The sequence below is a fragment of the Oryzias melastigma genome, linkage group LG7 (assembly GCF_002922805.2).
Source record: "Oryzias melastigma strain HK-1 linkage group LG7, ASM292280v2, whole genome shotgun sequence".
NCBI lineage: Eukaryota > Metazoa > Chordata > Actinopteri > Beloniformes > Adrianichthyidae > Oryzias > Oryzias melastigma.
In genome coordinates this window covers 11,373,033-11,385,512 of record NC_050518.1, presented here as the reverse complement: position 1 = coordinate 11,385,512, position 12,480 = coordinate 11,373,033, and the positions used below count along the sequence as shown (strand labels likewise).

The 12,480-nt window shown below is 36.9% G+C and overlaps 1 protein-coding gene across 1 annotated transcript in view; it reads left to right on the top strand.

Moving 5' to 3' along the window:
• opn7b (opsin 7, group member b) overlaps positions 1-11,880 on the top strand; it is a 61,506-nt gene extending 49,626 nt beyond the window's left edge. Inside the window, exons 5-6 of the mRNA XM_024294006.2 lie at positions 4,945-5,279; positions 6,798-11,880. Of these exons, the coding sequence (XP_024149774.1) occupies positions 4,945-5,279; positions 6,798-7,298 (836 nt within the window). The 3' untranslated portion in view covers positions 7,299-11,880. The remainder of the gene's footprint in view (positions 1-4,944; positions 5,280-6,797) is intronic.
• The last annotated feature ends 600 nt before the right edge of the window (positions 11,881-12,480 follow it).

Here is a 12,480-nt window from a genome sequence, read left to right as displayed (position 1 = left end):
AAGCCTCAACTGATATCCCATCATCCCTTCGTTTACACACTCTCTCCCGCTAGCTTACAGCCCTTCACAACCTCAAGGTGACATTATTGGTGCACCAAAAATGGTGAGCAATATCAGCGCTATCCAGCTGTACAGTTATGAGTCAGATCCCAGATCAGATGAGAAAAACAGACATACATGGATCTATTTGTATAAAAATGAATGGACCAGAATGGAACAGAGCAGGGATTCATAACAATTTGAATAAAGAAATACACAGAAACACTGTTTTAATCCTAAATTATTTTATATATGTCCTCCTTCATGAGAAACATGCCACAAAAACATGTTAAAAACACACATGATTGGGGTAGGTCTTTAAAGTGTAACCAAACAGGGACCTTGGAGACTGACTCCACCCACAGCCAAAATATGAAAATCCAGTCAGAGGGGTGGGGCTGGGGAACAGGGCTGTTATCATTACTGGAGCTGCAGATCATGACGTGGGACTTAAATAATTTGACCAACCATGAAATTCAAATGTAATACCTAATTCCAACCTGTAGGGGGCAGCACATAGACAGTTTTTGACTATATTTTCAAGAATTAAACAAGTTTATTTGAATTTGTCAAAAATTTGGCAATGACTATAGAGGTCAACAGACAAAAAAAGTTGATTTAGAGTTTGGTTACCCTTTAAAAAATAATTCTAAAATGAAACACTTCCTTAGAGTTCCAAAATTTTGTGATAACAGTCACAATTAAGATTTTAATCTTGGAAGAAAGACTTACATAAGTAGCAGCAATGCTTTCAGGGTATACACTAATCATTGAATTTGTAATTCCTTTGCAATTGCCATTTTTTAAAGGTGCGCCCATGTTTTGTATGCTTTAACTTTGTGCATTTAGGGTGGTGGCCTGCCATACATCATTTTTCTTTTATTCCCATCATAATGTGGAAACATGAGGTGGGAGATAAATATTTTTATTAATTTAATGATGCAGAGAGTGCTGCTAAAATCTTCTCTCTGGATGGTTTTGAGATCAACTTTGTTGACTTTTACAAAAATGTAGGAATCTGGACAACTTCTTTTTATCTGACACACATACTGTAGAAATGCAAAATTGGTGTTCTCTATTGCAACAAATCTTCATTTAGACATTCTGCCTGAAGAACCCCTGGTTAAACTTACAGCCCGTCATATTTTTGACAATAGTAATAATATTTAGAGGTCTGCTTCTTAAACCCTCCTCCATAAAGTGGCTGTCATTCATCTCTCTGCCATCCACGTTGGAACTGGGCCCCCTTCAATACCCACCCCTGCAATCTCTACACTGTCAAACTCGCCCTCTCTCCAGTCCCGCATAAACAAAATGTATTGGTATTTCATTTACAAAAACCTTATTGAAAACTCCCTTCATATCTGCAATACCTGTTTATACTACTGTAGTTGCAGCCTTTGTTCCAGCAGTTCCACCAGTTCCACTTGCTGTACATTTCTATATTGACTGGTATTTTTGCTATTGTAGTTTGCTGAATGTCATTTAAGTTTTGTTCTTATGCCTGCTCTTTGTGTTGCCTCTTGGCCAGGGTGTCATTGTAAGTAAAAGTTTGTTCTTAATTGACTTAAAAAAAGGTTTTATATTTGCCTGTATGTGTTTTTAACGCAGATGATTTGCTCATAAAACTATACTCAGATTTATGAGACCAAAAATAACAATCTTAAGACAATTGTCAATTAAATAATTAAGAATCAATTAATTCGTATGTATTTAAATAATAATATATTAATTGTCATTCATTTATATTATTTCATAATATGATATTATAAGCAAACACTGGCAGGGAGTGTCCTCAAATGGTGTCTTTGTACAAAAAGACACTCAAACAGATTACCTACTAATTATAAAGTGATAAATCATAATCAAGATTTAATCAACATAGAAAGCAGCTGTGACAAATGGGAAATACCATGTTCTTACATGACTGCAAAATCTTGATATAAATATTTCACAAACTATTTTTGTCTAATTACTTTCCTGATAAAAGTTAAATTAATGAATCCCACTAATTACACTGTCAAGAGTTTCCACATGTGATACAAAGAATTGTGAAAATGACTTTTTTTTGTGGACAAGAGGAAACCAAACACTTCTGCCTTGAGCTGGGATGATGAAATATCAATCCTATGCAAACTTAAAATAACCTTAATAGAATTTCATAATAAACCCCCCCAAAAATAATTTAATGGATTTTTTTTTCTTTTTTTACATAACGCTCCTCTAAATTACACGAAAATGTTTAGTTTTAGTCTCTGCTTCATCTCTAGTTAATCACCACTGAAGTTCGCAGTAATGATAATGACAACAAAAATATTATTAATAAACATTTTAAACAAATGTTGATCAGATGCTAAAATGTTCGAATTAGAACCACATGTCCAGTCCTTTACCATGGCAACACAGACAAAAGATTTAGACCCATTCATATGCATGCATGTTTTTTTTTGTTTTTTTTTTTAAATCAAGCTTAAGCATCTTATAATTTCCAATAATCAATACTTATGTTTTTAAAAGATGGGTATGAACTGGGCATTCCAAGCAGAAATCAGAGTCAGACTGGGAATCAGTGTGATTTAAAAGCTCAAATCTCATCACTATGGCGCTTAAATTAACCCTCAACTCAAAAACTGTCACCCAAGAAATGTGTCTTAATGTTTCAAGTCATGAGTTGGGAAACTACAGTTGACACATGAATTTAATTAGGATAAAATAAAGAATTAGTCCCATTCCAGTACACCAAAATGTCACATGAACATGTTTGAATTCTATTTTTGAGCAACTTCTTACTAAATTGATGTGCAGTGATGGTAATTTAAAAGAAATATGTGTTTACATCAATCAACATCAATAAACTGAGAATGAAACAACGTAAAAATAATACAAAAAAGCATCAATAAAATGGCAAAACCTTGAAATTGTAACATTTATGTTAAGGAGTGGCAATAAATGTAAAACTGAGGCAATCTATCATTCAACAATTAAAAAGTTAAACAAAGATAAATTATAGTATAAAATAATTCTAGGGCTTAAACTTGGATACTTTTAAAAAAGGTTTGTCTGAATGCAACTAATAAAAAAAAGTCACTAGACAGGAGTTATAAATGAAATTAATTACAACAGGTATATTATTCATCACAGGATCAGTGGGAAACATTATTTTAAGAAAGAGAAGTGGTTTTCTTTTCTTATTGGCTGCAATGATAAAATTATTGTGAATATAGTTAATATTACATTTATTAGTCTAGATTAAAACAAGAACGTTATTACTGGGAAACTTTTGTGGCACAACAAAGAATCAAAGACTATTTGGTGCAATCATTGTGGTGAAAGCACAAAGTCACTGCCAAGATGTTGTCCATCAACATTCATTTGTGTTTGTAAGACAACAACATCCATTAGTTCATTCGGAAATAAATCCATAAAGTTGTTTTCAACTTGCCATTTGCTGTGGAAACGTCATCACCATTTCCTATTTAGGACCAGCCTGAATAAAAGCCAAGACAGCAAACGTTACATGCTGAAGAATTTTTCTTGGCTCTGCTTTGATCATAAAATATTGCATCTTCAGGCTTAGATCCCATTTATATACTAATTATAAACATATTTTTATTTCACAGCTCTTAGATGGTGAACAACATTGAAGTTCACCACCAACATTATGTAATACATTACCCCAGGCACAACATGCCACAAAAAGTTATTTATTGTGTTAGATAATATATACATATGAGCGATTATTCAAATGAGAGACTTGCAATAAGGTTTATGAATTCAAAAGAGAGGGGTGGTATCATTTGGACAGTTTGTATGAGATTCTAACCGATCATTTTTGAGAGAGTTCTCCTTTAAAATGTCTGAGCGCATACTGTTTTAATAGACTTTTTCTTTGAAATTAGGTTCACTCTGTGGATCCTCGATAAGCCACATTGATATCTTGGGTTTTTGATGAGAGCAGAGATGCTTCACATCAAATAAAAGCCATCTATAATAGCTAACTATGCTGCCTTAGCGCCACACAGTTCCATGAGTGCCACTGGGTGTAATCACTTCCTCTCACCCACAGCTTGAAGAGTAAAAGGAACTGACATCCTGCTGAAGAGGCTGGGTGGTGTCAGATAAGACTGCCTGTGTTCTCGTCCCCCTCCGATTGTGCTCTGAAGAAGTCCTTGCCTAAATCAATTACAGCAGATTTAGAGAGGACTCCTTCAATGTTTCTTTTTTTTTTTTTTCCGTGGATCCACTTATTCATACTTTTACACAAGTGCAGTGACAAGTTAGAGCTCTACAACAATGCAAAAACACACAGAGTGCAACACCTTCAAGATAATAAAATGAAATTCTTCCAAAAAAATATACATGGAGCAAGAGAGATTCACTCTTTACAATAGTTGACTTTAATTTAAACAAAAGCTAGATATAGAGAGACAACACTGTGCTTCATCCATAGCTAAATGCGCTTTCAGGCAGATGCTTATGCAGAGTAATAGTCCCCGAATTAAACAGATGTGACTTTTTTGCCGTGATTTTGTGTGCACAGGTCTGAAACAGTGGGGAGCTCTTCTCCTCTATCTGTATTTCTGTTGTGGTTTATCTCACATGCTCTCCCCCCAAGCAAATGTCCTGTGCTTTTGTTTGTTTTTGAGTTGCTAGCTATATTTCAATAATTAAATCCACTCGAACATCTCTGCAGACCATGTGACTTGTAATCAGGAACATGCCTGAGGTCGAATATGCATGGCCAATGGACAACATAGATTTTCTGTTTTTTTTTTTCATTTTTTCTTCTTCCTAAACTTTTCTGATTACCCCAAACGCTATTTAGCATTTCTTGGTGAATTTCTCTCCTTCTCTTGCATGTTGCTGCAGCAGTTGAAACTCTGCTTTCTTATATATTTTTTTCAGGTAACAAGTTCTCATACAGCCATGCCTGCCTGCTGGTTGCTTGTATCTGGTGCTACGCTGGAGTGTTTGCAGTTGGTCCACTGTCAGGCTGGGGGGAGTACGGCGCCGAACCTTACGGGACAGCGTGCTGCATCGACTGGCATGCTCCCAGCCGGAGTTCTGCAGCTATGAGCTACATCGTTTGCCTCTTCTTCTTCTGCTACATCGTGCCCTGCACTGTCATCTTTTTGTCGTACACGTTCATCCTGCTGACAGTGCGAGGGTCTCGGCAGGCTGTGCAGCAGCACATGTCACCGCAGAACAAGATCACCAATGCGCACGCACTTATTGTTAAGGTAAATATTTAGTCTGACTTTGCATGATGTCATCACCATTATGTGTTAGCTCAGGGGTAAAAGAGCCATTTGGGCTCGTTTTATACAGATTAGAACCTGGAAAAACCCCTTCGCGTCACTTTTTGACGTTTTGGGTGCCCCCAATTCCTCGTTTCTGGCTGTTTGTTTTTTCAACATGCTGGCTGTTCCCATTAAATCATGGGTTGTCAACCCTCAGGATGCAGTAACGGACGCAGACTTGATATTGGGTTAGGGTACCGGTATCGGTCTGCGTCCTGAGGGTTGGGTCCCCTGATTGACGTCTGTGGCCTGGTGCCAAGCAGTCCTTGAACCGGTTCTGGTTCACGCCTCTGAGGTTGGGGCTCTCTGATTTAAAAGTACCTGATATCCTAACCCGTTACCGTATCCCGCCAAAAAAACAAGGAGTTGGGGACACCCAAAACATCACAAATTGGCACAGAGGGGGCCCGAACCATATGTCCATATAAGACGAGCTGCGAGTGAGAATTAATTGATTAAACTTAATATGCTGAGTGCTTTTCATGCACATTTGTACAGCCCAAAGTGCTTTACAAGTTAAAAGGAAAACATGATTGAGTAAAAAACTAGAGTATAAAGCACAAGACAAGGAGCAGAAATAACCACATCATCAGGACATTTAAAATCAATCAATCAATAAATATATGAATTAATTAAAAGTTAAACTAAAAATGCATTTTTTTAATTTTTTTTTTTTTAATTCTCCACGGATGTAGAGACTCTCAGATCCTCAGACAAACTATTCCCCAGACGAGGACCAAGACGTTAAAACGAGGTCTCGCCATAAGTCTTCGTCCTAGTTCTAGGGACAGTTAAAATCGTCAAAGGATCTTAGAGTTCTAGGCGGTTTGTATGGATTGAGGATATCTAAAAAACATAAAGGACCTGAACCATTAAGACATTTAAAAACTAAAGGTAGCATTTTAAAATCAATCCGGAAAATAAGGACAAGAGTAATGTGGGTCGTTCTTCTGGGATTAGCTAAGAGGCGTGCAGCTGAATTTTGAATTAGTTGTAATTTGTTGACAGACTGATTTGGAAGTCCAGATGTTCAGTCCAGTGTTGCAGTAGTCAAGTCTTGAATTTATAAAAGCATGGATTAAAATCTCAGCACTGGCTCTTGAAAGGAAGGATTTTACCTTGGCAATGTTTATTTTTTTTAATAAAAGAATGCAGTCTTTGTTATATTTAAAATATGATGTTTCAAATTGAGGTCTGCGTCAGAGAATACTCCAAAGTTTTATGCTGAGTCAGTCACATTCATACCAAAGTTTTGACATTTCAGTCTGGCCCCATCTCTACCAGGTTCTGGGCCAATGATCAATATTTCTGTTTTGTCCTCATTAAGCTTTAAAAAGTTTGCTGCCATCCAGTCTTTAATATCACTAATACAATTGTGTTGGATTTGGTTCATCAGAATGTGTATCTTAGCCATTTAATTAAGCTGTCTTTTGAGCATTTTTTTTTCTACCCTTGCAGCTTTCCGTGGCGGTTTGCATCGGTTTCCTGACAGCATGGAGTCCATATGCTGTTGTTTCCATGTGGGCAGCATTCGGAAACTCAGCAAAAGTGCCACCCATGGCTTTTGCTTTGGCAGCTATCTTTGCCAAGTCCTCCACCATTTACAACCCAATTGTTTACCTGGTATTCAAACCCAATTTCCGCAAGTCACTATGTCGGGATGTGGCCAAATGCAGAAGCACACTCTGTGGATGTGTGTGCCAGGACAGCTCTGCACAGAAGGGAACATGCAGACAGTCTCATCACAATGAAGAGTGCAATTCAACCCGGTTGTCCAACGGATTACCTGAGAACCACAGGACCTGCAGACACTGTCCCTGCCCTGAAACAGACACAGGTGCCAGGGAGAACTGTGGAGACTACAGTCCCCAACAAACAGCCAGAATCCTCAAAGGATCTCTGCACAGCGAGGTGGCTGTCAGTCAGCTCTCCAATGAAATGCAGAGCGACTTCCTTTAAGTGGAGAGAAAAGAACTAGACACTTGAACCATGAAGACATTTAAAGAAATCGAAGAAAAGAAAAAAAAGTGGAACATATCAAACATGAAAATGAGCAGAGACCTCAGAACTTTTTGGTTGAGGAAAAGTGTCATGATTCTGGGAGTTTTAAACTTGTGTCATGCCTCAAATATGTGATACTGCCGGAGAAGAATAAAAAGAGACAGACCAACAAAGAAAAAAAAGTTAATAGAGGAAAATACATGAGACAAACTCTTACATTAGGATTGCGAAAAGCAATAAGCAAAAAAATAAAGTGATCAGAACAATCAGAATTGAGGAACCAAGACTGACGAATTTCAATGCAAATGTATTTCTGCTTTTTCAGACAGAGGAAGGGACACTGACACTTTTGACTCCCTCAACAGCCCTTTATGTGCTTTTTATGACCACCCTAGTTGATGTATAAGTATTTATATATGCATGCAAACTAAAAGGACCACAGTTGCTTCTCTTTTCCAATAGGAAAAGTCTTTCATGCTAAGGCTGAACTCGCTTTTCTCAATAGCAATGTGCCAAACTAAAGGAAATGCATAAAAAAAGAAAGTAGGAAGAGTGGCCAGATTTTTATCTAAAATTAAAAAGAAAAAAAACTTACAAACATACAACTCTCACTAATGGTAAATTTATATGAGAAGTCTTAATTAAAATCAGTTTGGTTCATTCAAACTGCAGCACCAAGACAATGAGACGTAGATGAAGTTGTGCAAACATCCAAACACACTAGTAATTATGCCATCCTTTTTTATGTTTTTTTTTTTTATCTATTTATTTATTTATTTATTGTGCTGGTGGATTTTCACAGAATGCCAATCAAGGGGCTTAAACAAAGTACAAATGTAGTCAATTGATTTAGCTCTATAAATCTAGAGGGATTTCTTCTTGATATATTTGGAAAAAGTCAACAACTTCTTAAATGTCATCAAGCTGCCCATCTATCAGTACCACAGCTTTTGAGATCATGTCCTTAGACACACAATTTTAACAAAGTAGATCAGATAAACTTTAACATTGTTTTCTAAGCTCATTATGAGTATTTTTCTAATATGTTTTTTTTTTTTTTTGCTTTTAAGAACTACATGTATACAGCTATGAAGGAAAGGAGAGCGGTGATCCTTTGGCAGGGTTTGGCACAAAAGGGAACATTAAAACGGGCTTTTAACATTTATGTATTCCAACCAGAAAAGAAAAAAACTAGTATGTCATGGCTATGCATGAACATTGACCACTTGCCTTTAGTGCTTTTACTGCCTGTAGTACAATAAAACTGTAACAACGGGGACGCTTTTCCTCAGCACATACAACATGGTTCTGAAAGAAAACGCCCACTCAGCAAAATGGGCTTCACGGCAGTATTTGCCCCAAAGCTTTTTTTCTGTTTTCCTCTGGCAGCATAAGTCACAAACAGAGGAACAAAAAGAGATTAGCCATACAAGATAAAGCGGATCTACTCGATTACATGGGCTGGTTGACTAGCGTGATTTTCATGATTCTTCTCTATTTTGTGAGCTCAGCTCTGTGCAGTTCCCACCTTAACACAAACCTGCTTCTTTTTTTCCCCACTCTGGCTGCCATCATATATCACGCTAAAACAATCGAGTCCTTGTGGTTGCCCCACTCCTTGGGTTACACTGAAGGAGACTGTGGAAAATCAAAGTTATCATCATCATCTGAACTAACATCCAACTTGGGCTTTTCACACTGCACGCGGCTGGAGGGTCAGATCCTCATGAGTACAGGGCTTTTATCGTTGTTTGCTATAAGGACTAAAGCGCTCTGGCAGACATTAACTCTGCATGAAGAACAAAGCCTCCTTTTTTCACTCAAGTTGTAGATTTATACAAAAAAACAAAAAGAAAAACCGCTCAGTTAAATTAATGTCTAGCAACACTTATCTCACCATTCACCTGCTTTCAAATGCAAATCATTGCCATCATTTCTACCTCTTTCAGCTCTAAATGGAGGATAAAGACTATCGCTTTTGTCATTGTTGTCAGCATTAGAACTTTTCAGGACTAAGTGTGTTTTTACACAATTTTATTGCAACAAAAAAAACATCTAGGTCAAATTTTTAGTTGACAATGTGTTTTTACTCAATCAATTCAATGTTCACTGACTGCCTCAGTATTCAAAGAAAGCAGGGTGTTCAAACTAAGAAAAGAATCAGCTGATTCAGTAAACTACTCAACCTATGGTTGTCATTTGTAAATTTAAAATCTAAAAAAAAAATAGAAGATAAAAGGACAGATGTATGAAAGCAGTCTAATGATATCAACAGTTCTCTACCGTAAACATTCTTCAAACCTCAGTGCAAACTTGTGAATATCAAGTGTGAATCACTGAGATGTGAGAAGGAATGAAAGAAGCCTTGGGCTGTTTGAAGGCGAGGTTTATTTCAGATGACGCATGGAGCTACATGTGAAAATCCTCCTGCTGTAACGATAAGGACCATTTTTGGAGACAAACAGGCCTTTAAGCGGATGTGCTTTAGTGGAGAGTGGATGTAAAGCAGGACGGCTGTCTGAAACTTTTCATCTACGGGATGTATCTGACAGCTTGTGATCTGTAATAGTCTATAGGATGAGATAAGCTGCTTACAGTACAAGACATGATTCCCGTATCCCAAGAAAAAAAAAAAAAAACGCAGAATGGTTTACCCCTTACGTGATTTCATGCAGACCGGAACAGAATAAATGACCAGTGCAATGCAACAAGAACGTTCTGCTTGTCATGCTGCAGCCAAAGGCTACAATTACCTTTACATTCGTCAAAGCCAACGTGCTGTTTTGGACACTCGTATTTTTCTACCAATATGCAGGTCAACATGAAAAGAATATACATATCAAAGACTTGGCTGCAAGTTTTCAGCTGGAGAGGCTTTTAAGTGGGAAAAGATGGATGAACAAACCAGAAAAACTGTGAAAAATCTGCCTGTGATGTTTTTTTTTTTATTTTATTTTATTGTATTCTATTCATATGAGAAAAACATGTACCTAGCTGTGTATTTTGTTTTATTAGCCATTCCCACCTGGGTCATTTACACTGGTTTTAGCTGTTACAGTTGCTCAACATGCTGTAAATATTGTTGTTGCCTGCTTGCAAATATGTATATATGACGTGCTTGTACAGATGCCAAATTTCTAGATTATATATAAACGTCAACCAAAAAAAATGATATTTTTGCCGCGTCTTGAAATGGGGATGATGGGTCTTATTTTCTGATGTTGTTTCAGCTTCTGGCTGTTCACATTCAAAGGGTTTCAGATTTTTTTTTCCATTATGAAGTTTCGGTGCAAAATAGCTGCAGGGTCTTCGAGTTTTCTCGCTGCAGCTGGAATCCATTCTCCTTGAGCCCTTTAAATTTGTCATTAAATGACTATTTGCCTCTGCACATGTATAGTTTCCCGTTAAAACACAAGCGAGGCAGGCTGCGGTACTTGGAAAAGCCAGTTTTCTATAAACGTTCTGGTACATTGGCCTGGGTAAAACTTGAGTGCTGAACTTTCCCATCAAATTTGCAAACGTTTTCATCTGAATTGTGTCTTCAGGAAGAAGGATTGAATTCAACCGAAAGAAAATACTTTGGTTCTTGATCTTTTAGTCATTACTCTTGTCAAATATTGGCATAAATATAAGAGAAAATCCCACTTAATTAATTAAAAGTTAAACAACTTCAATGCGATTATCACTAGATGTTAAGTTCAGATTTATACCAGAATGCTTATCAGAAAGATTTAAGCATCCACTGTTAACGAAACGTATTTGGCCCAAAAATGCTTAGATCATTTTAAATAACCACAGTGATGATGTAGCAGAAGTGTTCATGGCTTGAAGCAGATTTATCCCTTGTATTGAGCTGCCATCAGTGCAGAGAAAAGCCCCCTATATCAGTCTTTGACAAATGTCTTCTTCGTGTTGGATCTGAATCACATTTGTCAGCACGTTAGCTTGAAATGATTTAGCTAATCTTATTTTGAAAGCAAAGCTCTAAATCAGGACAAACTATTTATGTAACAATTAAAGGGAATGGATTCCAATTCAAATCCATTTGCACAAAAATACTGTTTACAAACAAACACTAATCCACATTATTCGAAGCTGAATGTGATCAGGAAGATGCAGGAATGAACTGAAAGTTTATTGAATCATTTAACAATGTTTCTGTTGGAAAGAAAACGTTTTGTCCTCAGGAGATTTTCAGCTTTGGACCAGACTGTATGACTGTACCCACAACAGATGACTCACATCATAAGTTTTGTAGACTCTGACTCCCCTTTGTATAAGACGCAAACAAGATTGAATGTGATGTGCATATGTTCAAAGATGAAAAGCTATGTTTAACTTTAAAGATTTTAAAAAATATTAAATTATTATAATGGTCGTCAGTTAAGTTTCAGATGCACTGTGAAATTGTTTACATATTTTTTGGGTCATGAACTATAAAGAATTGTATGAAAAGTGTAAAGTGCATCTACTCAAGGGTATATAATTTGTTCTGAAGTGTAATGTAAATTTAAAATAAAAAAAATGATTCAGGATGACACCATTGAGTCGTTCAGTGTTACTGCATGTGACTTTTTGACTTTCAACTGCTCTCCCTTTTATCCGTCTTCCTCAGCATCCTTTTACCAACATAATCCCCGTCTCTCAAACCATCTCAATCTGCTTCCATGCATCTATCTGTAAAACATCTAACGTAAACTATTTCATCTGATGGATTCATTCCTGATCCTATCCTTCCTCATCACTCTCAAAGAAAACCTAAACATCTTCAGCTCTACTACCTCCAGCTCCACCTCCTCTCTTTGTCAGTCATTATCTCTAAAATAACACCATGGCTACTCTCACCACAATCTTTAACACCTTTCCTTTCATTACTGTTGACACTTTTCTGTCACACATCGTACCAGAAACATTCCTCCATCCTACCTGCCTGCACACGAATCTTCAACTCTTTTCTACGCTCTCTATTGGACTGTTGACCCTTACTTACTCAAATGAAAATCATGTTTTTGGTGTTTTTGACATGTTTTTGTAGCATGTTTCTCATAATGGAGGACATAAATAAAGAAAAGTATTCTGATGCATCCACTTGCAGAAAAATAGATCCATGCACATGTTCTTTTTTTGTCTGAGTTGGCAT